At 44.3% G+C, this 18,573-nt stretch overlaps 1 protein-coding gene across 4 annotated transcripts; it reads left to right on the top strand.

Annotated features, from left to right (window-relative positions):
• Window positions 1-4,854: 4,854 nt before the first annotated feature.
• Serpinb8 (serpin family B member 8) lies at window positions 4,855-17,733 on the top strand. 4 transcript variants are annotated; one of them, XM_013357562.4, is made up of 8 exons: window positions 4,855-5,189; window positions 9,091-9,230; window positions 9,386-9,562; window positions 10,849-10,986; window positions 12,731-12,848; window positions 14,547-14,689; window positions 15,720-15,872; window positions 17,198-17,733. In XM_013357562.4, exons 3-8 carry the CDS (start codon window positions 9,395-9,397, stop codon window positions 17,600-17,602), a joined length of 1,125 nt encoding a protein of 374 aa, XP_013213016.1. In that variant the 5' UTR covers window positions 4,855-5,189; window positions 9,091-9,230; window positions 9,386-9,394; the 3' UTR covers window positions 17,603-17,733. The 4 variants fall into 4 exon arrangements, with proteins under 4 accessions (XP_013213016.1, XP_077886036.1, XP_005323057.1 ...); XM_078029910.1 differs by lacking the exon at window positions 4,855-5,189 and adding an exon at window positions 5,648-5,738; XM_005323000.5 differs by lacking the exon at window positions 4,855-5,189 and adding an exon at window positions 5,653-5,808.
• The last annotated feature ends 840 nt before the right edge of the window (window positions 17,734-18,573 follow it).

Genomic DNA, 18,573 nt, shown 5'->3' with positions numbered 1-18,573 from the left:
CAAGCCAGCAACCTGCCTGCAGGAGGTAATGGGGCTGAGGCCTGTAAGGACATGCTGACTTTATAATATGGGCTGTGGAGAGGACTTACAGGTTGCTGGTTTCAGCACAGTCCTCCTCCCCCTCCATTCCCAGCACTTGGACTTGGAGAAAGCACTCAGGGTGGTGGATAATCAGCTTCTGTGATTCTTCCACTGCAGAGAGAGCCTCTGAGTGCTGCAGCCAGTGGCAGTGGGCTGATGCCCTGCTCCTTGGGGAAGGAGGACCCTGCACAGCCTTGCTGAGAGTTCAGTTATGTGCAGGGAGGGAGGGTGTAACGGACAGCTCTACCCACCCAGGCACTCAGGCAGCTTTCTTCCCCTCCCTGGGGCCCTTCAGAGCGAATCCGTAGTGAATTACGAAAATGAACCATAGTGTTCATATGTATTACAGACTCATCATACAGTAAGACCTTAGCCAGGAAAGCCACAACACATAGACAATATGCATACTGCTCTAAGAGGCTCTTTTGTTTTTTTTCCAAATTAGCTATTTGTTAAGTTGCTTTGATGAGTTATCACACCATATTTTGTTACTATATCGTAAGACCTGGAATCCCATGTGCTGCTTTGACATCTCTGAGCTTCTCACAGCCCCCAAAGACTTAGCTGTGCCATCCCCTGCTCTCATCAGAGGTGTGCACCTCTTGTTCCAAGTGGCAAAGGCTTCTTGCCCAGCTTCCAGCTGCATACCTGGTATCTGCCTGGCTCACTCTGCAGCCTGCAAAATCATTCAAACAAGCCTACCCCATACTCCCAGAGGAACCAGATTCACCCTCCCTCTTGTTCCTACAAAGCCCGCTTTCCTCAGTCTCCACTGCTTCATTATGTTCCTGACTGCAACTCACACAGGCCCTGCATTCCTCTTCCCTGGGCTGTGAGTAGATGCCACTAATAAACTGCTGCCAGTTTCATCAGTCCAGGGTCCCCATCATGTGTTTGGTTATCTCACATTAGTTAGGGTGGGATATCTCATCTTCACCAGTGAGGTGAATAGGAGATGGCCGAAACAATTAAATTTTCATAAAAAGAACACCCACCAAATAAGGCTTCCACATCTGTTTGGAAATTGCACTGGAAGACATTTCCATTATGTCATGCTGTTTCAAGTAAGTGTGTGTGAGCATGCATGTGCGGGCACACACACGTAAACACACACAGATCCTTCTAGGATTTAATCCTAGAAAAGCTGAACTCACTTTTTCACTTGTTATTGGGACCTGGATCCAATAAGTTGTTCTGCCTGGAAAGACACTGCAATGTGGTGGCAGAAGAAAGGACCTTCCCTTCAAGTTTCTTGTCTTCCTGTGATTATTTGGCGTAGGTGCCCAGCAAGGCACATGATTATCTATGGCCACAGTCTCAGTCTCAGGCCATGCTTTCTCCATGCGATGGCCAGTTCTTTGGGTCAAGATGCACCTCTATGGTAACTTGATCCCTACCAGGCATTTTGAATCTGCAGATCAGTTCCACCTGCACACATTCTCCGGCAGCTTCTGTAAACTAGCTTTGACTACCAACAAGTTTTGCTGCCAATAGAAGATTATGTGTCCCTGTGGCAGCCAAACCTTTAAAGAGGTCTGAAGTCCAGCTGTGGGGCATTAGGTTGTTTGAAGCTGCTAAGGCTGCTGTAACAAAGTATCATCGACTGCCAGGTGCAGTGGTACACAGCTATAATTACAGTGGCTCAGGAGGCTAAGGAAGGAGGATTGTGAGTTCAAAGCCACACTTAGCAAAAGCAGATCACTAAGCAACTCAGTGAGTTGTCTCTAAATAGATTACAAAATAGGGCTGGGGATGTGGGTCAGTGGTCAAGTGCCCCTGAATTCAATCCCCAGTACCCCGTCCTCCATACCATGGACTGGTGTTATTTAAATGTCTTAAATAATAATCATTTATTTCTCCATGTTTTGAGTCTGGGAAGTGCAAGCAGCAGACTTGGTTTCTGCCGAGGATCTGCTTATTGGTTCACAGGTGGCCACACTGCAACCACTTGGAGTGCTTCAGAAAACAGTGTAGTCTGCTTCCCTCTGGCAAGAGATCTTGATTTAAGAGGTCTGGGGTGTACACTGGGCATGGGGATTTTAAACAGCACAAGTACCAAACCTGATTTAGAGAGGTCAGGAAAACTTCCTACACCTTATTTGAGCTGAATTTTGAAAAGGAAGCAGACCAGATTCCCCCCACAGATATGCAGAGGACATGGAGGGACTACAGATAGTCTGCCATGGCTCCAAAGAAACAGAGGAACAAAGACTATAAGGTGCAAATAAGAAGAACCTCACTTGTGCAAAGAAGGTGGAAAAAGAGAACGTGGATGACAGGAATAGGCAGATAATAGAAATGACAGGACTTTTGATCTTTCAGTTTATGTGAAAGGGACTCATTCTGATTTCTGAGAGTGTCCGGCAGTACATGGATGATGTGTACAGTTCAAGAGACAGGTCAGAATTTTGAATGTAACTGTCAAAATTTGAACTTGAGCTTATGGATATAGCTGAGGTCATATAAGAGGAGCAGATTATAGTATGAACAAAAGAGAGATTAGAAAAAAAGAGGAGAAATCTGGAGATGAAGCCAAGAAATCAGGCAAGAAGAGTGCTCTGCAGATCCTTCGAAGCCAAAGGCAAGGTTGCCAATAAATAAAATGAAATAAGACCTGGGACATATTTCTTGTCTGTGTCCACTGGAAGGTGCTTAGAGACTTTATCAGGAGCATTTTCAGAGAAGGCTGGGGTAGAAGCCCAACTGCAGGGAAGTCAAGAGTTCATTTTTTAATCAAAGGTGGGGAAAAAAATAACAGTAAATGCACACCTTTTCTTTTTTGAGAAAAACTGACTACTTGACAGTGAATAGATGATGAAAGTAGAATGGCTGTAAAGATTTTTGTTTTTGTTTTTAGTATGGGAGATATTGACCACATTTGAGAAAAGGATAGAAAGGAGTGGATGAAAGATACCAGAGTGAGGTAACTAATGGAGCCACAACTGCAAGGAGGTGGATTTTGTTCCTTAGAACAGAGGGGCAGAGAGATTGAGGGTCCAGGTAAGGGACAGCTGGCTAAACCCCCATAGAAGAGTAAAGAGGCTTAGAGTGCCATCTGTTTTGGCTTAAGGCCTTCCTTTTGCTACTACTTGCTGTGCAACCAGGAGAATTGATACCTGTGTGCTCTTTGTCCCATTCCTGTTCTGCAAAAGATGTGTCAGGGCTGAGCTTCTGAGGAAGGCACCTCTGAAAAGTCGGGTTTGTGATGTTTTATTCTAAGTTTTTTGTACCTGGGATTGATCCCAGGGTGCTTAACCACTGAGCCACATCCTCAGCCCTTTTAAAATATTTTATTTAGAGATAGAGCCTTGCTAAGTTGCTTTGGGCCTTGCTAAATTGTCGAGGCTGGTTTTGAACTTGCAAATCTCTTGCTTCAGCCTCTAAACCTCTGGGGATTACCACAGCCACCACACCCAGGGCAGTAGGAGTCCATTATAAACCCAGTGGCAAGGATTGCAATTCAAAATTGTGTCATTCTAAAACTGAGTGTTTATTCCTAGTTAGGCATTCCAATTCTTCTGTGGAAGCAGAGCCATACAGACTTTGGAATCTGGGAAACTTTGAACTGTTCATTGTCTTTTTGAACCTCTATCCAGGTACAGAGAAGCGTTTCATAATGAATAGAGCCCTTCATAATGCAAGAGATACATGCTACTTTTTAAAACCTAGAACATTAAGTAGAACTTTTGACCTTGTTATAAGTAGCCTAGCAGATACTCATTACATATATTACATACAATATTTTTTTTGGAGGCATGCTTATTATCTAATGAGAGTACTTGGAAAAGGCAATTAATTACACACACACACACACACACACACACACACACACACACACATATATATATATTTTTTCTCTCTTTAAAAGGTATTGTCCCAATGTGCTAAGCTTTTCTGTGATAGTAAGTTCCTTGGAGAATATTTAGCAAATAGTTTTGAAAAACATATAACTGATTGCCTTCCAAGCAACAGGGCATTTTATCTACAAATGAGAAATTCACTGCTTTTTAAAGAGTCTGCAATATCATTTTCAGAACAACTGTTCTGATATTGTTTCCCATGCTTACATCATTTTATTGCTAAAACTCTTATGTGGACACTTAAAAATTTGAAAATGTAAATTTCTAGACTTCCTTTGGACTTTCCCAAAAGAAGATAATTGGTTGGCTTCGGCCTGTTAAAAATCTTAAAAGGACAACATTTTAAAATATTGGTTTGTGAGAACAACTAGCTTTCAAGAGGATAGATTTCACCTAGACTTTAACAAAAAAACTTTAATTAGTTAGTGAATAAGTGGAATATTAAGTGTCAGGATCTAGAAAGAACAACCAACTCTGCCTTTATTCCACTGAAATAAACTCATTTCCCCCAAAGCTTTTTCCCATGATGGTTACCAATCCAAATTTAGAAACAAGCTGAACTTAATACCAGATCTGCGAATTACTGTATTTCAAAGCATTAAACTAGGTTAACAATAGGCACATACATATTTAATCACATTGCTCTCATAAAATTTTAAAATAATTTTTGTGATAAAAAAATGTTTTTTTCTCATTACTTTAAATTTTTGTGTATGTGTTTTATAGTGCTTGTACTAATGTAATGTAAGCACATTATCACATTTAAATGAAGAACCACCAGGGATGTGTCAAACATTGTGTTGATGGGTTTCTGGCCTAAACAGTTTGGAATCCACTGACTAGCAAATTGAACTCCTCCTCCTTTTTAAGTTAAGTTCCAACTTTGAAATTGCTCTTCCATTGGCACACTAAGCACAAATACTGCACGTACTAACCCAGAAAAACAAACCTATCCGCTGCTGGAAGCAGCCTTCCACGACCACCCTCCCAGAACCAGGCGCCCCCACACCGCCCTAAGCCACCGGCGAGGCCTGGAACCCAGGAACCCGGCGGGGCAGGCTCCTCCCAGATCCCGCACGGGGCTTTCCGGGGCTTTCCGAGGCAGAGATAGCACAGGCCTGAGCAACGTGCAATCTGTTGTGAGTCACGGGCCCGGAAGCCTTGCCCGATCGAGGCGGAGGAGCATCCACAAAGCAGAAACAGTAGACTGCAGAGACAGCAGCTGCAGAGACAGCAAGAATCTCGCAGGTACCGCTGGGGAGGCACTGGGGTCCTCGGGTTTCCCCAGCCCTTCTGCCCTAGAGCCCCGAGGAGCGTGGGAGTGGGGTGGAGGGAGGAAGACCAGGGCGGAGAAAGAGGAGAGCACTAGGAGACGACGGCGGGCGGGAACCGGGCAGCGGGGCTGTGGGGCAGCGGGGATCAGCCAGGCACCAGCGCGCCCGGGGTCGCACCCCGAGGTCCGCGCTGCCCGGGCTCTAACCAGAGCCTGGACGGAGGCCGAGATCCTGGAACCTCTAACCAGAGCCTGGTTGGAGGCCGAGATCCTGGGACGTGGGCGGGAGCGCAGACCCGCGCTGGGTCACCTGCTTGTTTCCCCACTGTCGTGTCCCCACCTTCTCCTGACGCCGCTGCTCTGCGATTTGCCAGCGGTGGGGAGTGGCAGGGAAAGCAGCCAGTGGGGTTGGGGCTTGGGGCTGGTGGGCGGGACTTAGGGAGCAGGACTGGGAGGAGCCGCGGGTGCAGTCGGAACGCTAGGCTGCGACTTGGAGCTTCCCGGGAATTTTGTGGCGCCTTGGGGCAAGTTCTAGGGAAGTGCGGGGTCTGAGCTACCTCCAGCACGAACGCCGGTCTCCTGCGGCAGCAGCTGGTAGACTGTACCTTTCCTTCCTTGCTTCCTTTCCTCCCTCCCTTCGTCTTTCATTTTCCTCCTTGATCACTTCCCTTCAACTTAAATCGCACCGTCCCCTCCACCTGCGGTACCAGGACTGAACTCGTGCCTCCTGCGGACCAGCACACTAGGGGAGCGCTGTACCCTGCGTTACGTCCCTGGTATCCCCCACCCTCCACCTGCCGGGCCACCAAATCCTTCTTGACCGACCTCCCCCTTAGGTTGTAGCCACAGAAGCCCTTTAGTTACTTAAATTAGTTCCTCCCTCCCCAGGTACCCCTCTTCAGCCTTTAGCTCTGTGCTCCTGTGCGGAGGGCACTGCTGACCCCCTCACCAAGGGCTGCTTTCTCCTCCCCTGTAACTTCCCGGTGGTTTCCAACTGTGTGTAATGATGCTGTGTCTTATGGACCTCCCACAGACACACCTCCCAGTTCTCCCAGTACATCCCTGATTGCTGGGTCACAGTCTCTTTTTTTCTTCCTTTTACTACCTTTAAATATAGGGGAACCCCTCCATTAATTAAGTGAATTTGTCCTCGGGTGTCTCCACTAACCACATGTTCCAAGTCATTTCATCCATTCTCATTGACTCTCCTGGAATCAGGATGTTGATGACTCCCAGCCTCTCGTGCCAGGGCCTCTACTCACCGAGTGGCCTACCTATATGTCCAAACATCCCTGGCTGGCCTTGTTACAGGTCCACTTGGTATGGTATGCTCCCCGCCTCTCCAGTGGAATGTATGACCTTCCCCATTCCAGGGTGTCTCCTCCTGTAAGTTTCCTATGAATTTGGAGGGTTGCGCTCAGAATGATCCTGGCCTTCTGCTCAGCCTGTGTGGGCAGTCCGGCACTTCCCTCTCTCTTCTCCAGCACAGGTGTTTCCTCCACACAGGAGTCACTAGTCAGTGGTAGTGGTCTTCCTGCACGTTCTCCCCAGCCCTTTTCCTCACCAAATAGTGAGCCATGTCATTTTTCTAAAAGCCCAACCTACTCCTTAAGATATTTATTTAAAAACCACCTGTGGCTTTCCAGACCCTAGCCCCAGTCCAGACTCTAAGGCTAGCACTTGGGACCCATTTTGCCTCCCCCCCAGCAGATCCACTCCTTGGGCCCCGACACTACCATGCTCTTCCTGCTGCATTCTTCACACCTGCCAATCCTGAGAGCGACATTCCCCCTTTACACTGCCTACAAAAAAACCTGCCCAAACTTTCAGAACAGCTTCTCTGCAAGGGGGGATTCCTTAGCACTTTGAAAGTTTTTCAGTTATAGAGCACCTGGACAACTTACAGGCATGCATTTCAGTATGCATGTCTCCTCCTGGTCAGTAATTATTACAATTATGTTTTATTTCCTTCTCCCTAAGAATGTGGGGATGGTTCTATGGAAGTGCCCTTTGAATACATGGACTGTGGGATGTGTGGAGGGGGAGGGGTTTTGGAGAGCAGAATTCAAAGTGTTCAAGGGTCTCAGGAGGACAACCATGTCACATACTTGGAAGCAGAAGGCTTACTTCTGAGATCTTCTGTCATTTTTCCTGTGAGTCTGTAGATAGTACATAATTGTCCTTGTTTTCATTTGTTCAGCAATGAAAGGAACACTAGCTTAATATCAATGTATTTTATTGGCTGGAAATAAAAACTTTTCCTTGCTGTGTTTTTGTGACAATCTAATTGTAGCACTTGAACCTAATACTATTGTTTTGCATTACATTGAAATTAATTCCTTTTTAGATGTATTGGACAAGGTCTGTTTTGTTTCAGTTTTCAACCTTTTCAAAAACTTTAATGTACAGATGAGATTGAGCCCCAGAAAAAGAGGAGGGAAGTGATTCTGTTAGCTGGTCTCTGCGCCTGCCTGCCTGTTGGCATGAGCAGGATCATGCACCTGTGTGGGGGTGAGCCAGTATGTGTGTAGCTGTATGGGGTAGATATGGATGGGAATAGCTACACTACTGACCAGCACCTGAATGTTAGGAAGGGATGGAGGCGAGGAATTGAGATGAAGGAAGAGGAAGAAACCAGAAGTAAGAATTTACAATTAGGAGCAATTAAAATGTAAACGAGGTTGATGCAATAGTTTAATTCGCTTCCTTTTCCTGTTTGACAAGATAATCAATCAATCAATCTCTCTCTCTCTCTCTCTCTCTCTCTCTCTCTCTCTCTCTCTCTCTCTCTCACACACACACACACACACACACATGCATGCACACACAGTCACCACCCTAAAATCATGACTGCCTCAGCTGGAGTCCAAAGCTCTCATGCTAAGGTAGGATGAAATCCAAATTTATTTCTGACTGTCATATCCACTTTACCCAATTCTCTCTCTCTTTTCATTTGTTGGATGCCAGTGTCTGGTGAGCACAGTTTTATATGGTGTGAATATTGCTTGCTGTTTCCTTGTTTCTGAAGCGTCATCCAGTGTAACTGAGGCTGTCTGTGTAGGGCTGGAGGTGGCCTGAAGCAGGCTGGATGCTGCTTTGCTAGGGGGTGCATCTTTCTGAAACCACCCAGATTCAAAGTAAATTTTTTATCTTCCCATTTTTTATAGGTCCAACTATCCCAAATATACCCTCCAAACTTGGTGAAATATATCTAGCCATTTCCACAAGACATGATGACAGGAATGCAGTTTTTATTCGCTAGGAGTTATTTGATTCTTAGAAGATTCTGCGTACCTTACGCTGGAGACAACAAGCTGAAAGAGAAGTAGCAGCAATGTGGGGGCTTTGTGTAATGATGAAGGGTGCAGGCCCTGGAATCAAAGTGTAGGCTCAGCGAGATGATCCACAGGAAGCACTGAGAACAGTGCCTGGCACGGACCCTGCTGGCCATGGTCACACTGAGGGACGAGGGACTAAGCAGGTTTCGGAGGGTGTCCTGGCCCCGGTTTTCAAGAATGGTATCAGTGAGAATGGGCCACTCACTATTGGACATTTTGTGGAAAAAACTAAAACCAAGACCCCCACAATGTCTTAGTCTTCTATTGGCACTGTGACACCTTCCTACAAAGTTAGTGGCCACAGCACCATGAATTTATTATCTTATCGTTCTAAGGGTCATAAATTCAGAATGGTACCCAGAGCTGTTTGTTGCCTTCCTTCCTTCCTGATTTCCTTCTTCCTTCCCTCTTTTCTCCCTCCCTCCTTCCTCCTGGAGGCCCCAGGGTTCTGTTCTCTTCCTTTTCTGTCTTCTGGAGGCAGCCAAATTCCTTGCTCACGGGGGACCTGCATCCATCTGACTTCTGCTTCTGCCCTCAGGTCTCATTCTCCGACGCTGATCCTCCTGACTCCTTCTTATAAAAGCCCTCGGATTCCACTAAAGTCACCTGGATGATCCAGGATAATCTCCACATCCAGAACCCTTAGTTTAATCACATTTGCAAAGGCCCTACTGCCAGGTAAGAGGAGGCAGTCATGGACTGAGGAGGGGGAGCAGAGGTCCTGGGGATGCAGTTGCTCACCTGGCATGCCTAGTGTCCACAGATGGGGCACTGATGAGGGTGTGACTCCAGGAGGGCTTGGTTGATGTGCCTCTGTTCTGAATTTGGTCCAGACCTTCCAGATGGATGATATCAGTGAAGCAAATGGCACTTTTGCCATCACCTTACTCAAAATGTTGGGAGAAGAGGACAAATCACGGAACGTATTCTTCTCCCCCTTGAGTATCTCCTCTGCCCTGGGCATGGTCTACCTGGGGGCAAAAGGAAACACCTCAGTCCAGATGTCCCAGGTATGCATGCCTGCTGGAAAAAAGCAAAATAACAAGACAGGGAAGACAGGGTCCTTTTTTTCCCCCCCCTCACATACAACTGATCTTTCTTACTGTCACTCCAGCTGGTGGAAGCCAGGGTAGCCAGTAGGTGGGAGGAGGGTCCTGGGCCTATGCCTACTGGGGCAGACAGGGGAGTAGGCTGAGTGGAGTAGGATGGGTCATGTCCACTGATGTATATGGGAGAAATCAAGCTATAAAGTTATTTTCTTCAAATAAAGCAATCAAATAATCTAGTGGAATAACATCTTTGATAAATAAGGTTTAATTATAACTGTGTCTCACAAAGGAAAAAATTTCAACTTTGTTATATTTAAAACTTTTGATAGCATTATGTTTTAAATAGAAGTACAGCTGTGTAAATGGGCTTCTTATTAAATGGATTATTTGTAGTGTATGCTTATGCAGAGCAGAAGAAAAATGTAACATAAATATGGATTTAGATCTTTGGGGGTTATTTAGAAGGAAGGCATAATCTGATTGACCCTAAATGGTATGGACACCCTAATCTATAAACAAGGTGGTGGCTAGTACTTAAGGGACATTTTCCCACCATGTGGTGAAAACACCCCAGAAAATTGTCACATGGATGTCCCTTTGCCACTCACATCAGGGGTGTATGACAGTCTCCTGCAGTTGAGACCCCAGCTGAGATCCAGCAGTGGTTGTTTCAACTCTCTGGGGGAGGCTCTGAACTGAGGTGACAGGAGAACCCTTGCTTATCCCTGTGACTTGACTTGTAAATCAATCTGATCTGGAGAACTTCTGTAAAATTACAGAGGACACATTTTTTGTTTTTATTTGTATTCTTTTTTTTTTTTTTTTTGCAATCGCTGGGTCATATTAGATTCACCCTAGCTACTTATTTTTTATGTTCCTGGGTTAATGCATGCTTCTTTCCTGGCATGGATAAATCTGCTACACCAGTGGCTCTCACCCAGGTGGGGATTTGCCTCCCTAGGGACACTTGGTGAGGTCTGAAGAGTTTTAGTTTTCTTAGTGTAGAGATGCTACCGCCCGCTAGTGGTCAGAGGCCAGAAATGTTGCAAAACATGCTACAAAGTACAGGGGTGGCTACTACCAAGAGTTTTCAGGCTCCAAATGTCAATAGTGCCAAGTTGAAGCCCCTGCACAATTAAAGCAATTAAGAAAGAGACATGTATGACGTTCAGTCCAGAATTTTGCTTGGAAATATCTCTTTGGGGCAGTATACTGCCATGTTAAATATGCTGCCTTTCTACTCCCAGGCTCTCTGTTTGAACAGAGATGGAGACGTTCACCAAGGTTTCCAGTCACTTCTCACTCGGGTCAACAAACCTGACACTCAGTATGTGCTCAGAACTGCCAGCCGACTCTTTGGAGAAAAAACGTGTGATTTTCTTTCGGTAAGTAGTACTCACACATTGATGGAAGCAAGCTGAAAATAAGAAACCACAGAGAAGCAGAGAATGAAGAGCTCTACCACCTTAAAAATGTGCTTAGAATTACATGTCTGCAGTTATAATTCTGAATTTTACTTTATGCCACTATGCATAATCCACAATGCTTCTGGGTTACGTCTTTTTAAATTAGTTCTGATATGTCCTTCCCTGAAGCCAGAGTCAGTACTTCCATCCTCCTGCACCCAGATGTTTTCTCCCCCTTCCCCATCTCTGAGAGACAGCATCATCCTGTGTGCTGGACAAAGCTCCTCTGCAGTGAGCTCCACCTATGTTCATTGAGCTGATTTCTGCTGAGGTGGCCTCTCAAACTCTCTTAAATTGGCTCCCTTCTCAATCACCACTGGCGATGCTTAGGTTTGGATTTATTGTATCTTTCACGTTACCATCCACTCCTCCTGACTGGCCTTCCAAGTCTTGCCAGGCCCTTTTGATTGTCTCATAAATCTACTTTCTTTCTAAACTGAAAATCTATTCACACTTCAGCATTTGATTCCAGAGTTCCCTGGTCTACTCTGAGCCCGACATAACACCATAAGTGAGCTCCAAAAAATTATGCCACAGAATATGCAAAGTGAGGCTGCCTTGAGATTAATGAACAATCAGGGCAAGCGTGGCCATCTGATTGGCACAGAGTTCCAAGGTTCTTATCCAAGATTCAGATATACCTTGGTCCTGGCTGCCATCTGATGGTGTCATGCAAAAGTTGTCTGCTCTGGACTCACCTATCACTGGAGGTGATTCTGGATCTCAGAAATGTTCTGGTGAACCAACATTCCTTTTTGAACATCCGTATGATCTTTGAATATTGGGGACATAGGAAACCAACGTTCGCCTTTTTCAATTGCTTGGCTCCTAAAATATTGGCAATGCTTAGAAGATGGGAGCTAGATGCTACATCTAAAAACAGATATTTGTGGGGAGAGTGATCTGGGATTTAATGTACTAGATACAAGTCTTTCCTGATTTGACCTCAGCTTATGTTTAAATTCTCTGAAATGCACAAACATACAGACATAGTCACATGTACACACAAATATGTACACATGCACACACATTTATGTGCACACCCATGCATGCACATATTCACACTCATTTGCTCATGTGCACACATACTAATCCAAAACTAGCACACTCCTCTCCCAGAGGACTTTCCTTGCTCCTTATTCTCCCAATCAACCATAATGTCCTAGATCTAAAATGCTTTTTCATTATTTGTCCAATTATAGATCTGATTTCTTGACAACTTAGTTCCTGTCAGTCATTCAACAAATATTTCAAACACTGGTTGGTACTGGCAATGTGGAAATGTAGAGTTGGACTGCCTACTGGGGTAAACAGAAAATCAAAGTCAATGCAGAGTATTTGACGGATGTTCCTGGGCTGTTTGGTGCAAGGGTGGTGACAGTCTTCACATCTTGTAAGTGTCTGTGTTTGGACTCTCTCTTATCAGGCAGTGGGCCATCTCATCAGACACCAAGTCTCCACCTGGTGTCCAACACCCAGCAGAGTGCTAGGCACAGAGTAGGTGGTCCACACATTTATGGTGATGTCATGAACACATCTTAAAATACAGCATGACCTCTGGAAGCATGGATGATACAAACACGTTAAGAGGGAAAAGAAATTTCTTTCACAATTGTGGGCACCTTTGTTGAATCAGGCCAAACTCAGCGTTGTGTGTTTGTAGACCTTCAAGGAATCCTGTCAGAAGTTCTATCAGGCAGAGCTGGAGGAGCTGTCCTTTGCTCAAGATACTGAAGAATGCAGGAAGCACATCAATGACTGGGTGTCAAAGAAGACTGAAGGTAGGAGGCTTTAATGTAGGTGGACCTGGAGGTACCATGCAAGAGGAGGCGGGACGGAACCGCCAGGAAGCTACCGCCATGACCCAGTTACTAGAGGCTTCTTTGTGTGCTTTCTGGGTTTTCAGGCCAATGATGCATTTCTGTCATTTCTCTTGGGCTTACCACATTACAAATTAGGGTTAACAAAGTGAAATAAACTTGATGTTGGGATTTCAGACTCCATGCTCCATATTGTGCTGGAAAATTCCCAATAAATGCTTCTTTTGGGGGCCTGCTTATCTTCTCCCAGGGAGACCCTGGCCATGAGCTGATGCAGATGATATTCAGTTAAATTGCAGCCCAGAGACATCAGTTCCCGGTGTCACATGACCTCCCTGTGGTACCTGAACTAGTTTTTTTTTTCCCTTAAAATATACACTTATATCATTTATTAAACTGAATAATAATATATAGCACATACAATTATACCCAATTATACCTTATTATAATAACAAATAACTATGAATTTGTCCCCTTCCTTAAGTGACACATCATTTAACTTGAATAAAAATGGACAATAATGAATAGGAATTTCTTAAAAGAACAGAGGTGTGGAATTAAAAATTGTTATGGAAAATAAGAAAAATCCCATATCCAGAGTAGGTAGGCTCTATTTTATTAATTCTTTGAAATTGTTGAGACTTGACATTTAGCTTAAGCAATTTTATAAACAATCACTTTTATCAATGTTTTTAGGATGAATGTACCACTTTTAGTTTACAGCTTTTTGATTGTGTCACTCTAATTTTGGCATCTTTGGGGCAGGTTAAAATCTCCAACTATGATTGTGTACTTTTCAATTTTTCTCTGTAAGTCTATGAATTTTTACCTTATAGATTTTGAAGTAATCCTATTAGGCAAATATAACTTCTAATCTATAGCTACTTTCTTTTCATTTTTGAAGTTATTCATTTTATCCATGATGTCTATTGTTTACAAAATTATTATTATTAACTTTTATTTGGTATTTGCTTGATAGATTTTCTCCATCAACTTGCTGGAGGGGCTGGTGGATCTCCTCTGTCATTGGGACAAATCAACTTGGGTCCCTCTATTCCATCCCCCAGTTCCTCTGTCCCATTCACTCCTCTGAGGTGGCCTGACCTCTCCCACCCACAGGTGTATATTCCCCATCCTTTGGGACATTGGAAGGTTGGCTCAGAGCAGTGGTTCTCAGCCAGGGGTGGTTCTGGCTCCTGGAGACGAGATGGTTAAGACATTTTCAGTTGTCACAATTGCTGAAAATCCTGCCGGTTCAACATTCTACAATGCACAGGACAAAGATGTATCCTGCCTAGGAAGGCAGTAATGATGCATTATGTCAATAATGATGCTGAGATATTACCATGCTAGGGTCAGTCAAGAGCCCACAGTGAAAATGAAAACTCGGGTTATTTTCCCACTGGCCACCAGTGTGAACTTGGCACAAAACAGGGCACATGCTCTGATCCTGAATTTCTGTATCTAGAAACTGAGGTAAAAACCAAAGTTACAAATACACACGTCAAGATGGTTCTTTAGGGATAACTGCTGCACTGGGTGTGAAAGACAGACCTGGCCTGGCTTCGCACCAGTCCCAGGGCTTCGTATGCCCAGGGGTTGAAGAAGAGTGTGTATGATCCCCCAAATCACTAGAAACTTTTCTTGTATTCTTCACAGGCAAGATTTCAGAGTTGCTGGGTCCTGGGACAGTCGATCCACTGACTAAGTTGGTCCTTGTGAATGCCATGTACTTCAAGGGAAAGTGGAATGAGCAATTTGACAGGAAGTACACAAGGGGGATGCCCTTTAAAACCAACCAGGTGGGGACATATTTTCCCATGTACTGCTACTTCTTTAAAGCATATGATGAATGGAAAACTGAATAACTTATGTCATGTCATCTTGGTTCTTAATCTATTTCAGAATGAATTTAATACCCCCTCCCATATATCTTTAATTGGACTAGGAGAAAACACTAAAATAAATGTATTGATAGTTCTGTTTTTACATACATAGTGACACTATGTTTTTACATACGTAGTGACACTGTCTGTATTTACTTATGATACCTTTCTGCAATGTCAGTGGCAGTAATCGCTGTATATTGCCTTGGAATTCTTGATCCTACAGTTCTGAACAAAAGAAAAAAGTCTCAGCTAATATTAAAGTTAACTTTAAAAACAATTTTCTGCCTTTCCCTTTAAATATGGTAATGGCTAAGGTCGATACTTGTTAGCTAGAAATCTGACCTTCATTAAATTGACCTCCTGACAACAGCATATTGCCCAAAGATATGAAAGCAAGCATATATTTAAAGCAAGCTTTAAAAATGCCTGACCTTATACATCTTGTCATGTTCCCCTCCCCAAGAAAACCAAAGCCATAAAGTAAATTATGTAACTGGGCAACTTTTAGAGTAAAAATATAATTCCCTTTGGCCTATTCATCTTTTCTAGCCAGATCCTTCAGCCCCATAGCTGAATATTAGTTCATGCTCCTCTTAACTTGGAGAAATAATTTTTAATTATAAGGTCCATGGGAGTGCTTCTCTATGGAACTTCTCAAAAGAGCAAACACAATTTCTTCCAAAAATAATGTACTCTTTTATGTCCTTCTGCATTCATCAAACTGTTCTCTCTTACCTGGTTAATAATACTTTTTTGGGGGAACAATAGCCTGTTCTGCTCAACACTGAGATACACTAATGGAGATTTGAATTCTAACAGCATAAATGCATGGGAATAATAATTGTCTTATACTTCTCTAGAGTTCTGTGAGTTAAATATATATTATTTTGATGAATTGTGCTTATTTTTAAGGATCTAACTTTTAATTTCATGTTTTTGCTAGGAGCAGAAAACAGTGCAGATGATGTTTAAACAAGCCAGATTTAATTTTGGGTACGTGGAGGAGGTGCACACCCAGGTCCTGGAGCTGCCCTATGCAGAGGAGGAGCTGAGCATGATCATTCTGCTTCCCAATGACAGCATTGACCTTGCCACGGTGAGCTCTGGGCAGCCAGTCTGTGTCTGTGGATTCTAGATGAGTCCATTTCTTCAAGTCCATCTGCCACATGGCATTTGAGGTTCCAGTTATGGGTTATTACAAGTGCTGCTGGGGAACACAGATGCATGTCTTTTGGTGAATATGTATACTCATTTCTTTTGAGTAAATGTCTAGGAGTGGATGAGTATTGGTGAAGCTACAATAGCATTCTTTATTCTAAAGGGCAGGATTGGAACCCTCAGAACCCAGTAACTCTTGGACGAAAGTCCTGGAAGAAGGGTAGGGATCGGACTGAGCAGTGTTTCTCAAATATTAATGGGCATATGAACCTTCTGGGGATCTTGTTCAAATGCAGATGTTGACCAGTGGACTGTGCTTTGAGACTGCTGTTCTTGCAAGGTTCCAGGTGGAGCAGATGCTACTGATTAACAGACCACACGCTGAATAGGAAGGGTCTAAAGTGCAGGTGAGGGATTTACCTTAGATAGAAGGAGAGAAGAATTTTCTCATGATAGAACAGAAACAGTCCAGGAAAAGAGAAGTAAACTGGGAAGGTAAGAGGTGCAGGGTCCATTTACACACGTTGGTAAAGTATCTCCCTGAGAGCTGGGAGTGGCCCTTGTTTTTAGTTTGCTGAGTCCCATGGAGTCAATATTTCCATCCTGGCTGATAAGATCCAGTTCAGCATACCAGTGAACAGGAACGTGAGGGCGGGCCACTGGATTTCCTCAGCTTCTCTATGGAGTCAGAAAGGTATAGGCATTAGAATGGATCTGTCATGGCCACCCCAGGGAGAAATTTAGGAGAGCTTAGGAATAGAGCCAGAGTCAGAACCACTGTCCCTGGAAAGGGACACTCAGCTGAGCACTATTTGGTAAAGGAATGGGAGGAGCAAATGGAAGCTAGTGTCCTTCCTCCTTCCTTCCCTCCTTCTTCATGGATCAACAGAATCAGTGATGAGCTTGTAGGATTTGAAGCTGACTGATTATATGAATATGAATATGAAATTAATTGGTCATGTTTTTTCTAAAATGTAAAAAAAACCTTAATATTTAAAATGAATTTAGTGAGATTGTTTCTATTAATGCTTCCTGTTTCTCTAAGGTGTCTTCTAGCTCTTCAACTCTTATATCCAAAAGACAGGGAAAAGATGGGATTTTGAGGGAACACTTAGTGTTTTTATAGCCAGAAAAACATCTGAAGACAGTGTTGGACAAGAACTCACCATTTAGCTCCATGTCATGGGGAGAGGGGTAATATGTGGGTGGTGGCCACAGGCTGTGTTCCTCTAGAGTTTAAGATCTGACCCTTTGCTGTTCCAGGTGGAAGAAGCGCTTACATATGAGAAGTTCAGAGCCTGGACAGATCCAGAAAACATGAGAAAAAGTAAAGTTCAAGTTTTCCTTCCCAGATTAAAGCTGGAGGAGAGCTATGACTTGGAGTCTTTCCTTCGCGCTTTAGGAATGACTGACGCATTTGAGGAAACCAAGGCCGACTTCTCTGGAATGTCAAATAAGAAGAACATGCCTGTGTCCAAGGTTGCCCACAAGTGCTTTGTGGAGGTCAACGAGGAAGGGACCGAGGCAGCTGCAGCCACCGCGGTGGTCAGAAATGCCCGGAGTGTGAGAATAGAACCAAAATTCTGTGCAGACCACCCCTTCCTTTTCTTTATCAAGCACCACGAAACCAAGAGCATCTTGTTCTGTGGCAGGTTTTCTTCTCCGTAAAAAGGTGCAATTTCTGTACCTGCCCTCCTTTCCCTCTGCCTGCTCTGCCTGAGTTAAAATTCCACCTGGCCAAATTGGTGCAGTGGCTTGAATGCTGAAATAAAGTGTGTGTGCACTTGGTTGTTTGCAAACATCTTTGTGGCCATGCAGTGCCGTGCAGAGGGCAGAGGGTGGATCACTGAAGCCTCAGTGTGTGAAATTGGGCTGGGAACACTTGATTTACATGATTGGGGTAACTTTTGCTGTCTCTGCCCTCTCCTGATGTCCTTGTCCACTGTTTGTGAGCATCTCTGGGACTCATGATCCAGCCCTCAGTGTGCTCTTCCATCCTGCCATGACCACCACTCTGCCCACCACCACAGCCAGGCTAACCAGGGGACCCCAGGGCACAGGCCCACTACACACAAAGCCATGGGTGACGCCTACAGAGTCAACACTGGAGCCTCTCAGAGTCTCACTAACAGCTGAGATGGTGTCTGTCCCCCAGCAGAGTCACACAGTGTCTCACAGGGACTCATGAAAACAGCTCTTTGGCTCTTATTTGCACAAGCCACAGATATGAGTGCAGGGGCTCGGCAGTGAGTATCAGGACTGGGTTGGGAGGCACGTCTCCTAACCGTGCCCTGTGTTGTTCTCCTTCACTTCCCTTGGACTCATAATCCAAGTGTCAGAGGGACCTTCAAACCAAACATCTCTTAGAAGCCATCATACCTTTGATGAATCATGTGTGCTCAGACATGAACCACACACCTCGGTTCAAGAGGGAGCCTCTGACCATAAAGAACTTGTATTGTGACAACTCTTTGGAAATTACAGGAAAGCATACAAAAAAATTTAAATCATCCACAGTCCTACTATTCAGCAGTCACTGTTGTTAATGATACACATTGTTCCCTATTTTATGAAGGCAAATATTTTTGTGTGCGTGCACATGCACGTGTGTGGGTGTGTATGTTACTAAAGATTGAACC

Source organism: Ictidomys tridecemlineatus, chromosome 13 (assembly GCF_052094955.1).
Source record: "Ictidomys tridecemlineatus isolate mIctTri1 chromosome 13, mIctTri1.hap1, whole genome shotgun sequence".
Classification (NCBI taxonomy): Eukaryota; Metazoa; Chordata; class Mammalia; order Rodentia; family Sciuridae; genus Ictidomys; species Ictidomys tridecemlineatus.
This window is presented reverse-complemented; position numbering and strand designations above follow the sequence as displayed.